Source organism: Rhopilema esculentum, chromosome 3 (assembly GCF_057945365.1).
Source record: "Rhopilema esculentum isolate cy_ngs chromosome 3, ASM5794536v1, whole genome shotgun sequence".
Classification (NCBI taxonomy): Eukaryota; Metazoa; Cnidaria; class Scyphozoa; order Rhizostomeae; family Rhizostomatidae; genus Rhopilema; species Rhopilema esculentum.
This window is the reverse complement of record NC_142817.1, coordinates 9,046,936-9,069,569: the sequence shown is the minus strand read 5'-3', so window position 1 is coordinate 9,069,569 and position 22,634 is coordinate 9,046,936. Positions and strand designations below refer to the sequence as shown.

General features: G+C 36.1%; 2 protein-coding genes across 5 annotated transcripts; both read left to right on the top strand.

The window, feature by feature from the left end:
• The first annotated feature begins 231 nt into the window (after window positions 1–231).
• LOC135692921 (uncharacterized) lies at window positions 232–8,243 on the top strand. Its single transcript, XM_065211266.2, has 6 exons — window positions 232–335; window positions 1,157–1,350; window positions 2,553–2,584; window positions 3,158–3,194; window positions 4,334–4,457; window positions 5,382–8,243. The coding sequence occupies exons 1-6, from the start codon at window positions 281–283 to the stop codon at window positions 5,573–5,575; spliced, it is 636 nt and encodes a 211-aa protein (XP_065067338.2). The 5' UTR covers window positions 232–280; the 3' UTR covers window positions 5,576–8,243.
• On the top strand, window positions 8,105–22,160 carry LOC135692920 (uncharacterized). 4 transcript variants are annotated; one of them, XM_065211263.2, is made up of 6 exons: window positions 8,105–8,243; window positions 8,609–8,728; window positions 12,631–12,713; window positions 18,038–18,081; window positions 18,473–18,544; window positions 19,790–22,160. In XM_065211263.2, the coding sequence occupies exons 2-6, from the start codon at window positions 8,619–8,621 to the stop codon at window positions 20,675–20,677; spliced, it is 1,197 nt and encodes a 398-aa protein (XP_065067335.2). In that variant the 5' UTR covers window positions 8,105–8,243; window positions 8,609–8,618; the 3' UTR covers window positions 20,678–22,160. The 4 variants fall into 4 exon arrangements, with proteins under 4 accessions (XP_065067335.2, XP_065067336.2, XP_065067337.2 ...); XM_065211264.2 differs by lacking the exons at window positions 8,105–8,243; window positions 8,609–8,728 and adding an exon at window positions 8,750–10,053; XM_065211265.2 differs by lacking the exons at window positions 8,105–8,243; window positions 8,609–8,728; window positions 12,631–12,713 and adding an exon at window positions 15,721–15,964.
• The last annotated feature ends 474 nt before the right edge of the window (window positions 22,161–22,634 follow it).

Below are 22,634 nucleotides of genomic sequence, written 5' to 3'. Positions count from 1 at the left end.
CTGCCCATTATTTTGTTCCCATTAATTACACTATTATAAAGGAAATATAGCACAGTCTGACAATTATAAGCGGGCTTCAGCCCCCTTCTCCCTTCTCCCTCCCCGCTTCCGACGGCCCTCTTTAAAAAATTATTCTTGAAATTATTTTTTGTATTGCTGAAAAGGCAGAAAAAATATTGAGTTTTGTTTTTGTAACTGTAGCCTCCTTTGCAAAATACGAGAATGAGACCACAGAATACAACATTTCTACGGAAGCGGGGCGGGAGACAGGAAGGCAGTCATGAGTGTGCAAGAGATCGTTTTGAAGATAATTTTTCTAACAGTCGTAACAAACGGTATGTTGTTTTGACATCTTTCTCTATTTGATTTTTTTAATTCGAATAAATTAGAGAGATTTCTGTGTATTAAATAGAAAACGGGGCCCTGCTTATCTGATCCTAGGTATATATTATGTTAATGTGTACACATTGTTGCTTGATAAAATAACTATTGTTTTGAATTTGAACTCCCTTGTTTTTTTAAACTGAACCATATCATTTTCTTGTATCTCGTAGACTTTTTTAGCATAACATTAGTTGCTTACAATCTATAGTTGCTATTAAATATGATAAAAAGTTAACAAGGAAAAATTCACTAAAAGTATAAGACCGGTGGACAGATGGAAAAAGTTACAGAGCTATCAAGTCATTTGCACCGTAAGAGTCTAGATTTGAAAGTTTTCAACTTAATTGACTGAATTACTATACTTTAGTTCGATTTGTGTCCGGCTATGATTTACAGTCAAATATATTCATATGTTAATTTATATCTTATAATGTATGTTGATACTACACAGCTGCAGCCTTGATCAGGAATTGGTTAGATTGCATCATGTCTAATAGAAGTGGCTTGTTATTTTACAGCAATCTATCTTAATAAGTTAGGATTGCTTCAATCTCTTTCTCAAGAGACAAGCTTATACAATTCATACAGCAATAGTTTTTTGTTACATTGTAATGTTAAGCTTAGTAAAATAAAATAACTAAACAGGGTATGTTTGCAGACTTTAAGTATAAGGGAACTGGTTTTTGGAAGCTGAGTTCATGAGTATCACAGTCAAATGAGCAACTGAGTTATCTTGAAATCACTATCAAATGAAGATATCTTTATGTTGCAGGACAGCAGCTAACCTTCAAGAACTGTGTAGCCTACAATGCTATAAATGAATCAAATTACAGTAGAGACCCAACCTCATCAAATCCTCTTGGCTACTTCTCTGGTGTCTTGCCTTACACGGATGGGCAGACACAGAAGGTGACACCTTGTGTTGAGGTGAAAGGAATCCCTTCTACTGCTTATGTTGAAATCAAGGTATGGATTTCTCATTGGCTCAATGAATCATTCAAAGAATGCAGTCCACCGGGCAAGTAAACAGAACAAGCTTCCAAGCAATAGTATAACTCTAATCAACTGACAATTTTATAAAATGTGAAAAAGGTTGAAAATAAAGAATTAAATAAAAATTAAAATAAAAAAGTTAAAGGGAATAATTGTTTACAAAGTTGCATTTAATGCACACAACGTTTGCTTACTGATGCACCTTTGAAAAGCACTGGGTAAAAAAAGGAAACCAATTCTGAGTTGAAGCAAACTCTTTTTACAAGCTGAGTATTTACCACCCAGTAATGTGTTGCCAGAAAATTTAAAAAATGGTGGTTGCGAAGAATTTCTAAAAAAAATAAGACTAAGTAGGAAAGAGCTACTTTTGGCATTTACAAGGGTAGCCCAACTGATGCCCCTAGCTTTAAACCTCTGGTACCACGATCCTCATTTCAAGGGACTAGCATGTTAGCTATTTGTTTGTTATGCTGCTTCAATGGTATTTGGTTTGGTTACTTTAGGCGTAATTAGAAATTACCCTCTGGATCTTCAGGATGCTATCGATTAAAGTTTTAATATGTAATAGTTTTGTAGTTCTATCCCCCGCTGCATACCTTGTTTAGTTCCCAAATTACATATTTTAAACAATGGAGGCAATTTTTTATGACAGACAGGCATGTATACACCAGTTTGTGTAGTTGCTTGTGTGTTGAAATTTTCAAAACGGTTCAATTTTAGCAGAAACAGCCAGCCAATTCTCAGTTATTTGCATTTCAACAAGAACTGATTTACCTAAATATAGCTGATGATACCAGAGCATAGAAATGCTTGTAAATCTTGTATCACATGTCAAAGAAAGCTTTGTCATTTCAGGGATTACTTCCATTGTGTCATGTGAAAATCAGATTTGAGATTCATCTTGAACTTTGATCTTTGTTTCATGAGCAGCATTTTGGACCTGATTAACATCGCCCATAACTGCAAAATGTTTGGGCTAGTTTAAAGTAAATTTTACAATTAAAAACTGATTTCATAGTTTCATTAATGATGAAATGCATTGTTGAAAATTACTGCATTCAAAGGTTTACTGAGAGAAAAAGGTTGCAAGTATCTAAAAAGGAAAGACATCCACCTACTTGTGTCTTAAAATTAACTTTAGAAAGTCAAATTTTTGATACTTGGTTTTTTTCTAGTGTGAAACAAACACAGGGGGAGCAAAAATCTGGTAAATTATATATTTTTTTATGTTATATTTCTATATGTTAACTCTATCAAAGAAACAGATTTCAATGAAACGATAGGCCACACCTTGAAGCAAGATGCTTGTTGGAATATAAATTTAAATTAATTAAGTTATAATTTTTAACCAGATAAGAAGGAGCTCTAGATATTCTACAAAGGTTTAGTCTTTTCTAAATGTATCACTTGCAAGTATGATAAATACTATGATTTTATTCCTGTTTGACTGACGTTTTCAGAAGCTCTGGCAGTTAAGGTTTTCACAATAAGAAAAATATTTCCTGTTTTGTGAATTTTTTTGTTTTGCTGCTTTTAAATTTGATTTGTTGTACATTAGTCATCCAAGCATCGAGGAAAAGATCCAATATTAGGAAAGGATAAGAAAGGATCCAGGTTCTTTTTTGAAGCAAATACAATTCACTTGTATCTTACTTGTCAGCAGAAAGCTTGATTTATTCAGTCTTTTATTTTCTTTGACCTAAATGTCATCTCAATTTTATCAAAAAGCGTGCACATAACAGTATTGCATCTAAAAAGAACTTAACTATTTGAATTCCAGCGTTGGAGATGAAAACACACTTCGTGAATGTGGCCAGGTATTCTTTTTGCTTTTTTCAGTTTGTCTCAAAAAGCAATTTTGAACTTAGTTATGAAATTTATTACCATCCGTACATACTGTGCACATACTGTCGTTGGTCAACGGCATATTGAGGTAAGGTCACAGGGTGGCCAGTTCCTGCTCTCACTGCCTTGTAATTGGTGCTACCTGGCACTGAGTGAGCAAACGATGTGTGGAGGATTGAAGGCTTGAGCCTGGTTTGATGGCATGCATATCAGAAATACTGTTAACAAGTGTCCGTAGGGACTCTATTTTCATGCAACGCATCAGTGAAGCTAAATCAAATGATATGAGTCCATGAAAAGTAGAAATTTAAACGCCTGGTAAAAATCCACTAACGTTATTGGCCTATGCCTTTCGAGTCTTTCAATAATGATCATAAACCACATTAATCATATGTCTGTATTAAAAAAATTGGGGATAAAGAGCCAACGGTCACATTGAAAGCACCCATGTGATTACATGATGTTTTATGTGGATTCGTTGCTCTTATGATAGAACCAATAAGGTGGTTAGAACGAACAATGGTCTTTTCAAATCCTACCTAGCATTTTTCTTCGCTGGACCTTCGCTGGTCATTTGACCTGTATGATGTTTTAGAAATAAATAGAAAATTCGATCATTTTGTGTTTTATAGAAGTGCAGTAAGAAATGTGCATGCAATTTGTACAATCCCTGCCGAAAAATTTCGGAGCGTCCTACCGTTTTAGTGTTGAAAAAATAACTGTTTCGGGGAGAAAGGACCGACACTGCACCCCTTCTCCCCCAAAACAATGTTGGTTATAGGGTTAAATAGCATAGCTATCTGAAAGGAATCTATTGGACCACACCGAACCTTAACATTGCATAAAACAACATTTCAATACACAGAGATTATAGGTCATGATATTCTATTCAATCACTGTGTTGTTTTTGTAAACAAAGCCTTAAATGTTTAGGGTTTCACATGAAACCAAACATCTTGTTTTTGGAAGATAACTTTAAGTGGATGTTGTTCACAAGAAAAGAATGATTACCCTTTCGATTCAAAATGGTTTTTTGTCCCTAAGAGACATTTAATCAGTCGAAAATCGGTAAGTGCTAATTTCTTGATCCCAATTTTTATGGAAATTTCAGGGCCGCTTGAGATCATGCTACTCTGCACCTTCTTCTAATTTGAAGTTTGCATTTTACTGCGACACAGCCTGTGAACAAGTGGATGTCTCGTTCTGGTATAGGTTTGTGCCCAGTGAGGCCAATCGTAAGTTCTCCTTATTTTATGTTCTACCAATTTTACCTGTTTTATATTTTTCATCTAGTATGAAATGTCTTTGCCGAAGTTCCCTTTTACCTGGACACCTAGCTTCTTGGTGTTTTTACCCTGCATTTCCGTGCTACCTGGTTGTTTACAAAATAAAGTCTTTGTCTTGACGCTAACATAGAAATTAAAGTTCTAGAAATGAGGCACAATTAGGAGACTGAAATCTTTCCTGCTGGAAATAGTAAAAGCGTTTTCTGTTAGGTTTCACTTGCTTTGCACATCAGAAATACACTGAAAATGATTCAGTAGCGACCGTTTTCAATAGAACCAAATAGAGCCTCATGCAAAGTGAATGTGTTTTAAAAAATTATGAGGGAAATAAAAGTTTCCCCAAATTTCGAAGACATAGGTGTCTTCACTTCATTGTGCATGATTCATGTCTTTCAATGCCATAGTTGTTCGTTGTATTGAATAACTATGATTAAAAATTTTTATTTTTCGACGTATTTGAGCTGGTAGTTTAAAACTTTTCACAATTGGCTTAGTCTCCAACTAAATTTTTAGAACGTGTATATCAAGTGACGACATATCAGTATTCCTCTCTACCTTTCCGTTGCGTGAAGATAAAAAATACCTGAAATTGGTTAATAGTTCGAGATTATATTTTCCTGTATCCAATAGGCGATGAGATGATATTTCAGATGAGATTGTGGTGTATTTAATTTACAGACAATTGAAGGCGACAGCAGTTGCATTTACTCTTGCTTCCAATTGGGGTAGCAGCAATTTGGCTGACAGTTGTTTGTGATGTGAATAGGAAGACACTAATCTATGCTAAAAAGCATGGGTAGTCGACATAACATAGGTTTATTGACTGAGTAACAATTTTTTAAACACTGAGACATTCTCGCCATTTTTTTGTAGCCTCGGATCAATGGTGCGAGAATCGACCGAGTGACGACTACCCATCCTCGCTGATTACTGCCCCAACAAATTTACCGACTGCCTCAACGAAATCAAATGTAAATGGTGGAAGACTCGAATCACAACCAGCTCTTGAAATGATGTATTTAACTTGCGTTGCTGCGGTTCTGTTGCTCTTTTCATTTTGGACGTGAAACACTCCGATATCATGGAGTCTTGAGGGAGCTAATACACAATATTATTTCACGAAACCGATTTCACGAAACCGATTTCACGATTCGCATCTGTTTATATATATATATGTATCTAAAAAAGCAAAAATGGTTAACAATGTTATCGATAAAGAGCAGTTTGTGGGAGTGAATTTGAATTAATTTATAAACCACGCTATACTATCGAATTGGTTTCCATCCCTGAATTCAAGAAAACATCAGAGTGTCAAAACCACGTTTAAACAATAACATGTAGCGATATCATTTTCGCCCTTGTTTAGCTAATTTTGTTTTTGTTGATTGCCAAGAAGAATTTCGAATCTTTCAACTTCCAGAATACCACTTCCAGAAATTTTTAACTAACAGAACAGCAAACATAAAATTTTATTCGTAGGTCAACAAGCCACAATGAATTATCAAAGCGACCTGTCTCCTCCAACTTAACCTTGTAATATACCCGATAGCCAAAGTAATTACCATGAATACAAACTTCCTTTAGGAATCACGCTGAATCTTCCTTCGTTTCAAATCCCTCCTCAACGGTGACAAGAAATTCTATCACCGTTGGATCATTTCCAGAATCAGATTTTCTGGTAGTGATCTCTCTCTTCCATTGACTGACGTCACCAGGTCCCCTTTCTTGCCTCCCCTTCCCATTTCCTCTTGATTGTTTGTTTTTTACATGAACGTGAAATCAATACCACTCTGAACTATTCTTCCAGATTATTTCCATTATTTCGAGTACTTGCTGCAGAAAACAAGTTTTTTTCTTGGTCAGGAAGGCACATGTTTCACAATTATTGGTAAAACTGTTTAGATAATTCTCCCTCTGATTAAAAGGCTGCTGGTCGGCAATGTTGCACTCTTCTGCACAACTCTGGTATGCGATGCAAACACACCCAAATAAAGCAATTAATTGTTTGTCCTTTTCCTTCTTTTGCCCCCTCCCCTGCAATTAAAAAAGTTTGTCTGCCTTGTATCACCCCTTAAGCGAGTCTCTGCTGAAATTTCAATTAAAGTTGTCTCTTCTCACGTGATATTTCTTTTTCGTTTGCTTCGCGTTCACTCATCCTCTAAATATCTCAATTACCAGGTTTTTGTCCTAACTTTATGATTTGTCGTAGCTGTGGCGAACATCTATGATTATAATTTTGATACTTTATCGAAGCAAATTTTATACAGTAATTGTTTGCCTATTGCATGATATATTAGAATTAATAAGTCGATAGTTATTTCATTTAAGCTCCGTAATTTATTATTGCGTAATTCGTAAGATTTTTTTGGGTCATTTTGATATCTACTGTTGTCTATAACTAAACCCTGTAATTTTTGTAAATGGAAAAATTTTATGTGTTTGATAATCAACCTTTTTCGAGATTTTTTATTATGAATCATGATACTGCAGCTTAACAACGGCCTCTCATCTTTATACCCTTGAAAGTCGTATTACTTACCTATAAGGATGCCTATTTCTTTTAAGACAGGATGGTATTGCTTTATTCATACCACATACTCGGCACACACCTCAGGTGCCTCAAGCAATAGAGAAATTTCAGCTCAAGGCAAAGGGGGAAATTGTAAATGGTTTATTGTTAATTTTCATCATCCTCTTTTATGCTGTAACATACGTTGGCATAAAAGTTTCAGGGGTCTGTGTGTGCACAGGGACGATTGGCACATTTCTAACTGGCTCCGTCCAAGAACTTGGAACGCTCTGGAAAGCATGGGAATTTCAAGGAACGCTCGAGAATGCTCTGGAACAGCCAGGTGTTGCGATCCATTTCCAAAAGAAGGGGTCATCAAGGGGGTTAGAAATTTGCCGTACCACGCAGTCTTATGTTGAAATCCGCGGCTCTGGTGATTTCAACTGTTAAATTCTGTGCCCGGCAAGTGTGGATAATTTGCTATTGTTCTGTCCAGAAATTGCCAGATTTCTTTAATCCGCGACAGATTTTTTTGAAATATCGTTGTCCCGCAAACCCTGATGACCCCCCCCCCCCCCCCCACCCAAAGTGATATAAAAATTTAACTTCATGCAATCATTCCAGGGTAATCTGGGGTCAGGAACTCTTGAAACCCATTAATCTGTACCCCTTATCGAAGCTTTTCCCTGGTTGGGCCTCGTTACGTAACATTGACATCATCGTCATTTTCATCATCATCATCATATTCATCAGAATGCATTATCAAGAATCATAATCATAACTCGACTACAAAAATCGTCTTTGAAATATGATGACTTAAATCGAAAAACCCAACTGAGGAACTTCGAGACAATGGCAATGAAAATGTCTGGCAAACAAATCTAATACCAATTGTTGGAACATGTCTTTCCTCTTTTGAAGACCTGTTTACTTTTGATTAATCCATTGGATTACAAACGGTTAACGAATTCGATCGCCGACTGACTTTATTTCTTGAACTTGTGTCAGCCTTGAAAGGCCGTGAAGCAACAAATAGTTGTCATTCAGCTCTGCTGCGGAAATCGATCGACAAGGAATCTCAAGGATTTAATGAGCAAGCCATATCTTGTCAGAAGATGTAACTTCCTTAAATGGGCGATTGCTTACAAGCGCAGCAGAGTGATCAATTTTATTCAATGTTTCAAACAGTCAACAATGAAAACCATCAAGGGGACATGCCATTGATGGTCAGTAATCTTTGGATCTAAAATATCGAACTATTTCTAGTAATCTATGATTCTTTGTGCTGCAACTTTATCTTCATGTCACTTCAGAGTAGAAGAGGCCTAATTGACGAAGATCGAATATTTGGTTTCTGATACTATCGATTCAGCAAATGATAATGTAACGAATTTTGGCGCCTTATGAATTTGATGCATGCATAGAGGCGATGTTATTCTTATCTTTCAGGTCGCTTCGAATTCCGTTTCCTAGTGAAATACGTATCTTGTTTGATCATATACGCTATTTCAACACAAAAAGACGTATCATGAAGCAGGGTACTTTTGCCAAGGAGGTTTCAGTTAAAACTTTCACATCTTTTAATTGATAGAAACAACAAAATGGATTCTGGTTTTGTATCATACGAGCGTTGCGATTCAAACCAAAGCACTTCCAGTCGACCCTCGCTGATGCACTCTGTTACTTGGACGGAAATGGAATTCCATGAAAAGTGAGTTTAAATGCCTTCTTCCTTGTTTCATAGCGACGATTTAGAATTTAATCTTCTTAGAATCTAATTATCCAAGCTTATTCTTTGCATTAACTTGCAAGGTGCAAAATTTATGAAGGAAAGACGCATTTCACGGTGTGCTATTTTCGATTTTCTGCAGCAACAGTATAAAAAATTCATCCACAGAAATTTTCTTAGAGAAGATTTTAAGCCTTCATTTCAAGGTGATAGCAGGGGTGCAAGGCTGAGCCCCCTTGTTATAGGTGATACAGATATATTAGCAAAATGATTTGAAATGATGTTTAAATTTTGTTTGTGCAATTGTATGAGCTACTGAAGAGTCATATGGTTATCTATTTTCATTATTGATCACTCAATTTAGCATTCGTAGAAGGTAACACAGTGTCAGCATGGTACCGGACACATTTCTATAAACCACTATCTAAGGAAGAAATTGCCTTTGAAATAATTGTCTCTCGGCTAGGGGCGACTATAGCACTGTAGCTTTTAATCAATTCTTGGGGCCAGTTTGATTAAAATGGGTTTTACATGAAGCAAGCTTGTGGTTATAAATGAACCCTTGAAAATTCTTCTTGTTTCCCTATACTCCTTCGTTGCACAAGATATATTGGTCACTGTACTGCTGCTAATGGCGGTCTTTTAAGATGAACAGTAATTTAGTGCAATAAAAACACTACTTTGCAACAAAGCTGTCATTATTAAGGATAAACAGCGGAGGTAGTCACGCGAATGATTTTAAGGTTGGTTGGGATCTTTCAGGGAACCTGAACAATGTCTTAACTCATTAAGTATGAAATCCCCTTCCCAACTATTTTTATATTACATGAATATATGCAGTTTGTGGTTGAACCGCATGTGAAAAGAAAGAAATGCTCGCTATTAAGCAAAACGCGAGTCTACGGTTTGTTAACTGCTCTGGTCTAGGCTGAAATATCAGGTAGAACGCATGTGCTCGATATGTGACGATGAAAACTGTTCTTCTAACACGAGAGACAACAAAAGAAAGTAGCAAGAAGTTATTGCCGTTGCAATTCATTGGAACAAAGCCGCTATTTGCACGTATACCAATGTATATTATACGCTATAGCTGCAAGTGATTATAAAAGACAAAATGTTTTTAGCACACACGGCGTTGGAAAAAAGTTGGAGATTTGACTAAGCTAAACAAATTGGCTTCAGCTAACTTTGCCCTTCATAGAATTACGCAGATCTGGCTGATTTATTCTTTTGCAAACAGCAGTTTTTTGTGCGTTCAGTTTAAGAACCATGGATGTATTTGATGACATAAATTCGCCACAACCGAGGTAAACATGAATTATGCCTGTTATTTTCTATCGGGACAAGGGGTTCTTAGTTTTCATTCTCGACTTTATGTCCTGTTAACAGTGTACATTTATAGTATAATTCTGCCAAAAGTAGAGCATGCCATTTAGTGCATTTCTGAATGTGAAGCTTGTCCTATGTTATCAATTTCCTGCGGCCTAAAGCTGCTACAGTGTCTTGCTTGATGAAAGGCATATAATATTGCAGCACACAGGTCATTCTTAAACCTATTAAAACGCCAAGATTAGGGCTGACGAAATGTAGTTGACACCAACAGCAAAAGTTCCAGCATGCATAACATCTAGCATCCTCTGTTCTAATTTGCAAGTTTCCTTTAACATCTACTTTTACTCAGGTTTAGCGATCTATATTTTTATCTAGCTTTTCATTTTCAGTGCCAGTTTTGTTTCAGTTTTATTTAATGCAATAGAATGACTTTACAACTAGATTTTGCAAAGCTGTTAAAAAAGTGGCAGAAGAGTCTTATTTTCAATTTCGGTCCTCAGCAACATGAACTGCTTCTTTTTATAGCCAAGCTAGCTCAAAACGGAGGTAAAATTATTAACTGTCACAAAAACATCTAAAAACCAAAAGCCAAAAGAAATTATAATGACTTGTATTCCTCGTAATGAAGAAACCTGATAACGCTGATTGAGTTTTTGTTCTCTGACTCATACCTCAACCAAGACGCCCGTGCTAATAACAAATTAAATACATTAGAAACAGCTAAATTAAGTAGAGGGAAAATGAGGGACTACTAGGGTCGAAAAAGATTTATATATAGAATAATTTTAACATATAACGTTGCCAAGGTATTGACTGGTAAGACCCAACAAAGCATTGAAACAGTAACATTAGTAGAAGCATAACTTCAAAAACCTTGAAAATGAGACAATATGAGGCGTATTGTTTTCAATGCCTAAGAACGACCAATTCTTATTGAAAACTAGCAGATAGTTGACAGCGTAGCATTGTTTTTGCCTGAGAAAGCTTTCCCGCTAATTTGAACATAAAGCCTTTCCCACGTTATTTAATCGACGGTCATATTGTTTGCTGAAGTAATAAAAGAAAATCTTGCGAAACTGTGATTATTCAAAGAACCGAGAAACTCATAAAATTCTCGAGCACAGTTTGTTTCCAAATGCGATTGTATTTATTTCAGGCAGTTAGTAGTTATTATGTAAGATGTAAATTGATAGTTAAATGGTCACTTACAGGTATTTCTCACAACAGATGACAATAAATTGCAACAAATTTAGTGCAATTTAAGTCACGAATCTCCCAGCACTCAGTAGATCGTTAAATCTTAAAGCGGCAATTACTGCAGCCGGCTTGTACCTCTGTCTGATTGGATGTCAAATTGACTCTTGAATCGATTTAAATTATTCAAGAAAGGCAGGAAAAATATGAACATCCGATTTGTATAATAGGATGTAATTTTCGGTTTCATATGCAAGATTTAAATTCACGTAAGCCTAATTTAAATGATCTATGTTACTAACATAGAAGGTTATTTGTTCCTTCGTGTTTTCAACATTTCATAACGGGAAGCCATCGGGGTCACAGAAATTTATTTCTTGGAAAGAGTTACTTTATCAGAGTTGTTCATGTCAGGAAATTGTTGAATTTAAAAAACCGTTACAACAAAATCAAGATAAAAAGTCAATCGCAAATAGTGTTGACTTATAATAATAATTCGAGTATTTTTCATTCCAAACGTCATTTAATCCTCCTCAGAAAGTTGCCGACGCAGTATCGAGGTCATTAACTATATTTATATTCGACCCTTCAGAAAGTTGATGACTAATAACCAGTCAATTGAGCCAATCACAATAGTTTATCGCGTCACATGATTTCCTTGTAGTTGAGTTTTTTGTATCATAAAATGAATAAATCATGCAATGATTCAGTCCTGCTAATATCTTAAATGTCATCCTTTTCAAGGTTTTCCGAAGTTTGTTTTGCATATTAGTGTTTTTGTATGTAAGACAAAAACAGATTTCAATCGATAATGGACTACACAGTAGTTACCATGGGCTCCGACATAGGTTGGAAAGTGGGGATGCCAAGGGAAAATTTAACACCCATGATCAAAGATTTTGAAAAAGCTCTATTGTTTTGCAAAAAACTTGCGAGGCCATGCTCCCCCGCCCATTTGGTCGGATATAATTGAAAATTGTCACCAGTAGAAGAGTATGAAAACTAACAGTCTATAAGAAAACGTTTTGAAAAAGTCTATTCGGCATTCCTGGTACACCCTGTAAACCATGACATCTCTGCTTCTCCAGACAGTTGATAGAGAGGCGCGGGGGCTCGATTTGCATTTGTGCACGGTTAACAATACATCACCTGTCATTATTTACGAAAGCAAATGGCAAAAGAAATAAGTCGTATGCGATGAGGCAGCACAAATTTCGGCATTAAGAAACAACACAAATTATAAGAGTCACTAGAGCGATTCAATCAGCAACAGAATGATACCGCTGTAGAACTTTAGGCCCATACCTAACGAACCCAATTCAAAAAGGAATTTATTTTTACTCTGATTTTCTTAAAAGGATAAATCGAGGCAAAAGACGTTATACATTGAATTCAAACAGGCTGACTTTGAGGAGTATGGATGAAGACGATTTTGGAAATGGTAAGTCTGCTTTTTCGACATTTGAAATTCCAAATCTTTTAAATTCCTTCCGTATTTTGCGGGAAGTGACCCCTTGGGCATCAGAGGTCATAATGGTTCAATGTAGAAATTTGTAACCAAAGCTACAAACATGAATCATATTGGCCTTTGGTAGAATATCGATTCCAAGTTTGGCTCTTCTATATATTTGGAGTAATAGTCGTCTTATTAGTACAACGGTTTATAACGAATTTCCTCGTAAATTCAACAAGATTGAAAGTTTTAAGTAGTCTATATTAGGATTCAAGTAAATTAAAAAATAGGCGTGTTTAAGTTCAGCAAAATATGTACCTTATACTTTAAAAACATGTTCCATCTAGTTTTTAAATAAAAATATGATTTTATTGCGCTAAAAAGTAATTATTTTTCATCAAATTTGCAGATATGTCGAATTATACATAATTGCTGCTAACCTTCAAATGACAGCCTTCAACTTTGTATACAATATTCTTAGTTGTATTTTATAAACCTCTTCCTAAGCCGTGTCTCATCAAAATTTGAGGTATGGATCTATCAGTTGTAAGTGCGCCAGGGTCGTTATCTTTTTGTCAAAACTGTACATAGTTGTAGCACAGTTTTGCTCACAATGCATGAAAACAAAATGCTAAAAGATGAGAAGTTTTGGGTATGCTTTAAATTTTAGTTTTATGTAATATAATTTTTGGTATGTTTTGGGTTTGGGTAGGCTGCCCAGCCCCCCCACGCCCACCCCCATATTTGTGCGGCACAGGCAACATGCTTAAAAATCATACTGTTTACGGTCTAGGATGGTTTTTGAATTTCTTCTATATTTATTTAAATCGTAGCATTGTGTGTGAGATTGACCAAGTTCAGTCCTGTTTTTGTTGTGTAAAGAGAGGTAAATGTATTATCTGTAAGGAGGGGAAAAAAGATTGTGGTAAACATGATTGCCTTATTTCAATGACGGAAGACTAAAACTAATTTCTGAAAATTTGACTGTCTTCCATGCAACCTGTGTGACACCCTGAATCTGCCCCTGGTCTTCTTCCTAAAGTATGGCATCTCAGAACCACTTGAACCACTTTGAAAATAACTTTTCAGTGACATATCAGTCTTTGGTGACATCTGGTCAAATTATTGATGGAGCAAAAGCTTGCTTCCCTTTGGTAATTACTTGAAATGAAAAAGAATCATTGTGTCAGCTGCAAAGTTAATTTGATCCAGCTGTGTCCCTTCACTGCTGGAACAGTCTTGCTATAAATCAATTTTTTGTGTTATTAAATGTTTAAACAGAAAAACAAGGAAGCAGGAAAGTAGATTTGAATTTCAAATAAATACACGTCATGCAGATCCTTAACAGTTTTACTGCACCATTTTTTAAGCTGATATGAAACTTCAATGATTTTCATTGTAAGTGGTATGTACAATTGTGGTATACCAAAGAGAAAAATATTTTTGAAAACTTATCTTATTTTGATACAGAAAAGTTTTACATCATTTTACACTTGACATGCATTCACACATGATAACAATGGTGATGGGTGAGAAAAAGCAAATATTATTGAAATTGGTGTTATAAATATGCATTGTTAAAACAACAGATTGTAACAGTTACTGTATCACCCCACTTATTGGCACACCTCATTTAAAGATGCAGTGCACTTATTATTGGATCTTAATCTTATGATTTTTGGAAGAAAGATGCAAAAACAAAAAAAAGCAGTATGGCTATCCATTTTATTTGTATTATCCATTTGTATCTGAATCATCTTTTTTGTACCCTGAAATTGAGAAAATCATGAATTTTTGTTTATAAGTGTATGTGCTTTTAAGTGGGGTAGTAGGGTATCTGATATGGGGTTTAAGTAATAATTAAAGAAGAAATTGAAGGTGTAGATAACTTGGAGAAAGCAAGGGTTTAAAATTGATGGAGAGGCTGTACTCATAAATTGTAAATTTGTCTGTGTAAATAATCTTAGAGGCAATATGATGAATGGCAAGGAGCATCCTTTAATGTTGGATTTTGTGGTCTTTTCTGTGATGATAGCAGTGGCCCAATGTTGTACTTTACAGTGGGCATTTTCAGGCATTGTTTGTTAATTTGGTATAACATCACCACACCTAAAAGAGGTCATCCTTTCTTCCTAAGTAATTGTTGCAGAATTACTCCTCTGCTTATAGCGGCAAAAATCTGCAACAAGTTGCTGCCTAACCACCTCCCACCTGCTCTTGATCCTATTCCGAGAAAGAGCCAAGAATGAGTTTTTTAATAGGTCTACTTTAGTAAAAATTCTCTCTATCAGACAAATTCTTGAGAAAGTGAGAAGATTGAATACTTAAAGTTGTAACGATATGTTTTGTGTACTTCTGCAAGCATTTCACAGGGATCAAATGTTCCAAATGCTACTACTCTACAGTATCCGTGATGAAACAATATGTGCAATCAAAGCACTTTATCAAGACACTCTTGTTTACAGTTGTCTCCCCTGGTAGGCTCTCCTTTAATTTATGTTATTTTTTATTGGAGGGAGGGGGGGACTAAGGGACATAGTCTCCAATGACTATTTAAGACCTTACAGCATGCTGCCTTGCTCTTGGTAAAATAATGTATAACCTTTCAAACAAAAGTAACGTTATCAATAGTAAAAAATAATGCTTCTCTGCTGTACAGTAAACGAAAAAACTGAAAAATATCATCCTGGAAGTAGATAAAGATTGCTCCCCTGTTTTTTGTCAGGTGAAGATGTTTGAAAGGTATATCCGTAACCATGACACCTGCTTTAAACTGATGTAAAATTCAGATCAGAGAGAACATACCTGTTTCTTTTTGACAGGGCGAAATTTAACAGACCTGTTTATATTCCTTCTTTCTCATTGAAGTCACTGAATATGTTTGGCACAGTCTACGTCACATGAATGTGCTCGCTGCGAATAGAAAATAATTTTTTCGAGTGAAGATTGGATTCTCCTCTCCCGCAATGTTACGCTCTTTTGATTTTGTGTTGTATTATCCCCCGGCTTTGATCGAAAGATAAGAAATTTAAAACACAATTGCTCAGTCCGTATGTGTCATGGTAATATTTATAAAGCTGTCAATTCTCCTCTGCTATAAGGCAATAAAATACGAAGTCTGACTATTGCTTGAAATGAGATGGCTATGTCCACCACAGCGCCAGTCGTTTTGGTGACCGTGAAGTCTAGTACTGTGCGGCGACAAAGCGTAACTCTAAAGAATCAGAGCAAAGCTACGTGTAAGTCGATATTCAAGGTTTTATGGTTGAGAAGTTTGAAGTTTTTATATCAACTAAATTTTTATTCAGTAAAATATCGGCAGCTGAACTGAAAATTTCGTTGCACTTTGGTGTATTAACGTAACCGTAAAGAGATAATGTTGCATAATTCAAACACAATATGCTGTTCATCGAATCCTTCTTTTCATTCGTAAGGTTTATCAAAGACTTTTTTGTTTTGGCCTATATTAGGACATTTTTAATGATGTAATTATAAAACACAAAGAAATCATCGTTTTCAATGTATCACGTCATCAGGGAATTTCCGTATTATTTCTTGTTTTTCACTGAATTTTGCGAACGAACGGATTGTTTATAGCTCTTCGCTCTCAGCAAAAAACCCTTGATACGAGCCTTTTGAATTTTTCTTAGCTGTATAAACAGGTACAAATCCTGACAGGTACAAATCTTGACAGGTACACATCTTGTGAGGCCTTTAGCCTCCTCTTCAACGCAAAGCTAGTTCCTCATGCTTCCTCGCCTCCCTCTTTTCTTTGAAGCATTTTTATGAACTCCAACATTCAAAATTTTTCTCATGCAGTCCTCTGTAATTTTTGTTAGAGAAAACACTATTCCTGTCATAGCACTTTCACATAAGCGTTTCTGTTGCAGCCTGCAGAACAGGGTGCCAATGTCTGGCTGATTATGTTGTTAATGACAAGCCAGCTGGTCATTTTTAGAGCCCTGTCCCTTAAAAATTTCATGTGAATGCGCAGGTTTCGTTTTCTGCAATTAAAAGGCAATTCTTATTATTTTATTGTCTTGTTGCGTGGGTTTGGTTTCGCATGTGTCAGGATCTACAGCATTTGTTTCGGCCTAATCATAACTTCTTTCGACGGCTAAAAACGACACCATGTTTCGGACAAGTAGCATTCAAAAGTTTTTTGGACGTATCCGCTCAAGGAGAGACGGTATGCTGCACAACTTATTGACTCTACATTCAGAATATATCTATTTAACCTTTCTTTCCACTGAAACTTATCAAAAGTTTATGATTATTGCTAGTCGTTAGACTCGCTGTGGAACGAAACGACGGGGTATACTTTAAGCATTCTAAAATAAACAGTCCTCCTTGTATAGCACGGGACAACTTTTAATCTTTTATTTAGGTTCATGCTTTTGTCTAAAGAAGAGTTCATGTATGGAACTCGATATGTTTCTTTGGCTGCCTGTTCTAGTGCTGTTTAGTTAACAAAAGCGTGATGTTGAATTACTTGTACAGTAGTCGTTGAATAAAGCTTGTAGTCCTCTACAGAACCTTCTTGTGCATAGCACAATATGATTCCGTTGACGTCATCTTAACAATTTGCTAGGCAACGATTTCGTGACCCATTGGCACCGCCACGATAAGAATTCCAACCATGAGAAATTGTCTTGACCACAGTTTGGAGCTGAGTAATTTTTCATACGATTTCAAACCGTTTCTTGTTTAATATTTGAATCTGTCCATTCAAGCCTGTGGTGGAAAGTTAGGAGGGCGAACTGTATCGATTGTCACGAGTGATCTTCTGTCTTGTCTTTTCTTTGTCAAAAGAACCTGGTTGGTTACAAATCATCATACCTGAAATAACTTAAAGAGGGCCATCCATTTCATAGTTACGTGTTGCGAGATAGGATATGGATATTCTCAGCCATTTATGTCGTAGATCCACGCTCTGGAAATCATCATTTGGGATGATTTGCATTTTATCGTGTTTGGGTGAATCCATTGCCAAAAGTGTTGACCACTGACCATCAGTGAGTGTTGTTACAGTTTAGAATAGGGACGAAAGGGGAAATTTAGCCAGGGTTAATCAAAGAACTTTTAATGCTGTTTCAGGCATAGTAAAGGGATATAGCGAAGCTTTCCTTTTTAAGGAAGGGGCAACGGAGGAGTTGCCCTCAATAACGGTACTTGCAAAAAAGATACACTTTCAGACGATGGGAAAATTGTCACGTGGGTTGTTGTCAACGTGGGACATTAAAAAATAATTCAAAACAAATTGTTCCTGAAGCCGCTGATTTATACCTATCATATTTGTCATTTTTTTGCAGATTCCATACAAAGTCATGGACCGACTATCAAAGATCAAGAACACGTAAGCCTTTTGCTACTTTTCAAAGACGAAAAAATTGAGCTATTGTTTTCTTGTAAGTTTCCAGAATTTCAACAAATGTCTAGCACAGGCATGTCTTACCTTTAATGATTCAGAAAATGCACGAAATCCCAGATGAGACATTCGTATGTTTTGCAATATGCTTTAGAGTTGCTACTATTTCTCAATGTGTTCTACAGCTCAATTACAAAAAATCTTTATTTTGTTCATTTGAAGCCAAGTCATTTGAGGTTCTTTTAAATGTAAAATTATAGCATGAAAAGGAGATAATCCAATTTGCCAGTAATGTCCAATTTTGTTAAAAATTTTCCTGAGGATTTTATGTGTTTCATCTGTTTTACTTTTGATTTCAAAACCTGTTCTTGATTTTTAGATGGTACAAGACCTCAAGAAAGAAAACTTCGATTTAAAGCTTAGGCTGTATATGGAACAGAAGCAAAATGAGGTATTCTATCGCTTTTTTCTTTGAATTTGTCAATGCTGCGAGATCCTGACGAAAATTTGGAAATATTTCAGCATAATTCAGGAAATATTTCATCGTTATCCAATGTTTTCTCAGGCAGCAGGGGCATCATTATATTTTGTCGATCAGGAGGCATTACTTAGTATCTATTGATACACGTTGTGTTAAAGAACATCTTGCTGCTGGTTGATACAGATATGTAGCATACATTTCAGCTGAACTTTTCAGATACCTGCCAACTGACAGTATCAGATACTGATAGCTGATTCACATCGTGACTGTTCTCAATGTCAATAACAGTATCTTCTGGTCATCTGTTTATACTTGTCTACGACCGTTCTTCTCTGATTTGACCTGTTCAAATCTCTTTGATAATCTGTCTTGGGAAACTGATCGCATTTTTTTGTCTTGTGGAAAAATTACTTTAAAGAGTCATTCTTTGGATTATGGGGCTGCTACAACGTACACAAATTGTTAATACCTAGTATATAAACAAATCTATTGCTTTGGTAAAGAGTTTGATGACCTCGAATTGTCATTTATTGTAACAAAGTTTTTGATGACAGCCTGCTGTGTGCACTTCTTTAGCAACATAGAATGATGAACAGATACCATAAGCATAAGCAGATAAGCAGATACCAAGTTGTAATATTTACGCATAGCATTGTGTATAGGATTTTCATATGATTCTGCAGACAAAAGAAGCTTTTATACAAGCAAAGAGAAATGAAAATATGAATTTTCAATATCGGTCTTCTTCTATGTAATGAAGATGTATGAAGTATTTCCTGTCACAGCGATGTCTGTCTTTCAACCTCAAATATGCAAATGTGGCTAATAATCTTGTAAGTGCCAGCGCTATGATATATTGCTTGTACGAACGGTTTCTTCTTTTATCAATTTCGATAGGCTTCATTCAAAGCCAATAATCCCAATGCCCTCTGGTAGAGATCTCCTATAAAACTGACGAACTTTTAGTTGGAACTGTTAAAAATTTGGCACCTGCTAATTTTGAATAAGGAAATAAATAAAAAATGTTGCATTTTCATAGATCAGTTCGTCCCTCAAACTGAAAATTCTGGACCATTTTAGGGTCGGTAATTCACTGTTAAATGTCGAAGTGAAATTAAAACCAAGTATGCGTAGCTGGCTAACGCGCTAAACGGGTTTATTATATCATACTTCATGTTTGGGATTCTGACTAGCCATTTTTATTGTATTTTACAGACGTCAAGCGGCAAACTTGAGGAGTACGAACAACAAATTTCACAGTTACTTGACAAATTGGAAGAGTCATCAAGAATATCGAAGGCAATGGAGGTGGAGCTGAAAGAGACACGGCTTAGAGAAAAGACTTTAGTAACGAAGCAAAAGAGACTCGAAACAAAATGCGTTGAGCAAAATGAAAAGATTCATAATCTGTCCGCTGACCTTACGAAAATGCAATCGTTGAGCATGCAAGACCTTTCCAGCATCAAACACAGCACGCCCCTCAGACATGCCCAATCAGAATTCAAGCTGTCCCCCCATTTGGAGGATGACGTCAGCGATGAAGAAGATGATGACGGCGAAGAGGATTGCCATGAAAGTAGTAAGCCGCTGTCCCCTGTGACTCCTATGATAAGAACCCAGTCGAGTGACTCGAATGATGCTGACTACATTTTTGAAGACGAGGCTGAAGATGAATCGGGGCAAAGGACAAGGGAATATAATGAACGTGGAACAGTGAATGTTGAAAATGTCACAATCCACCAACGTAATAACTCTTCCCGAAGTTATAATAGCCAGTACACTCCGGTTAGAAATTTCTACAAATACGAATATCCCGATGGGCGCCCTATCGCAACAACCATTCCCCGTACAACAGGTGAACCAGATAATATCGGCGTTGTTCGTCCAAATAATTCAAGGATTGGTATCGAGGCTAACATAGAGACATACAGTCCGCAACAAACTGGTGAGAAGAAAAAGAAAAAGAAAGGACTGATGAGAATTTTCAAATTATGTGGCGGCGGAAAATCATCGAATTTGCAGAGAAATAATAGTGTTTATCACAAGACAAATATACGAGCAATGCCAATACCGGAAGAGAGGCCACCCGACTACAGGTTATAGTTTGAAGTGTGAATCCAATAATAATCAACTGCAATATATATATATGTATATATATATATTAATCGCTGATCGATGATTAGTTGATCACCGATTGAGCATTCATTTACCAATGATTGCTCCTTTAGTGATCTTAGATCTCACATCATTGTGAGATTTTCCAATTTATCATTCGCGATGATCACAGTCTCACTAGTCCCTGCATGAAAAGGCTCCTTAGATTAAATAACTTAGAATTAGAATGCTATTAAGTTTTTGATTTTGCGTTCCATGTTTGCTATCCGCTTGAATCTCAACTTTACAAATCTTAAACCAGACAGAAAATATAACGGCAATTGGCTATAACGTGCAATTGCTCAATCTTGAAAGGCAGCAGTGCATGCTGGTATGGATGATTTGTCAATGTCCAATGCTCTAGTCCCTATTAGCTAGAATCGTTAAATACCAACTTAGGCGGTAGCAAATGTATTTTTCAAACGAGCAACTTCATTGTTTTATTGGTTTTAGAATTAAAGATTACTAGGATATACACACCAACGGGGTCCTTGGTTGCGCATGCGATAAAACTTGATTTTCACACATAGGTGAAAACCATTTTGTAAGTTTTTGTACGTTACTCTTCACACTTGTTTATGCCATATAACAATTGTTTATTTCCACGTGGTTAACAAGAACATTTCACATGGCAACTTATCTGAGTGAACTGCTCTTTAGATCGACTTTCCAAAGTCGTTAAAAAGTATTTTCCTTTTGTTCTCTGTGAATGAAAATTTTTTTGCTCTACCAAGGGCCGCAAGTTGGATCTTCAAAGTTAATCTTAAAGATTTAGTAATTATGTTTTTCTTGCATTTTACGTTGAAATATATTTGTTGATAAACGGGTAATAAAGGTTCTTTCACTAAGATTTTAGCATTTTCAATAAGATTTGCATTTTGATGTTAATGTTCGCTACCCTGGTGGTAAAAATGCCGTTCAGTCTTTAAACTTTGAGCGAATTTGCATCACTCCTTACGCGCCGGACTGGTATGTCCTCTTCTAAGCAAAATAGGAAACCAATAAGCATAAAATTTGTAACGCAGTCCAGAACACTGTTTGACAGATACACCAACAAAACACTACGGGCCTTCCAAAAACATTTAAACAACGCTACTCCTAGGTGTGGTACATAGATTGGTTTTGTTTCAAAGACGGTTATATTGGAATATTTGTCATTGAATGATTTTTCATTTACAACCCCAGTTGATTTTCAGAGGCGTGTAAGGGGTATGAATTCTCTGAAGTTGTCAACCTTTTTGACCGTGACTGTTCTTGATTGGGTATCTGTATTTGTAGAAATCTTAAATTTTTGTGTATTTTGCGAACACAATTGTACGTGGGTCGAAATGTAAATATTCTGAAGAATTTGGGAAATTTGTTTGAATTAAAAAGATGAGTTTTTGAATGCGAAATTGCTGGTAAATAAACCGCCTCATTTTTGTTGTATCAACTTGCGAAGCATTTGATGTAATACATAGTCTGTTGTGTGTGGTATCTTTTTTAACATGTAGGCTTTTACTAGTGGTGAATGGGGGGGAGGGGGAAATGGGGCAGCTGTGGGTCTATATTTGCAGACTACTGCCAGGCATATTTTTAGGCGTTTGTTTTTCGCATAGTGTGCATTTTTGAACTGCTGCTTTATTTAGTGAAATGAGATACAGTAAAAGGATTTTGAATACGACCAGAGTGTTTAATTTGCTTGTTCCTCGTTCCAAAGAGTCGGTTTTCATATGTTTTTCCAAAATTTATGACAATGAGTATGAGAAGCATCTATACACTGATAGCCCGCGCGCAAACTCCACTATAGGAACAATTTTAGTCTGCACGCAGGCTACATACAGCCTAGAAATTTTAAGTTGAATTAACGAAAGGACCTTCGCATCCTTATGCGACCCTGTTCCTCTGTCACGCCCCTTTTCTCTTC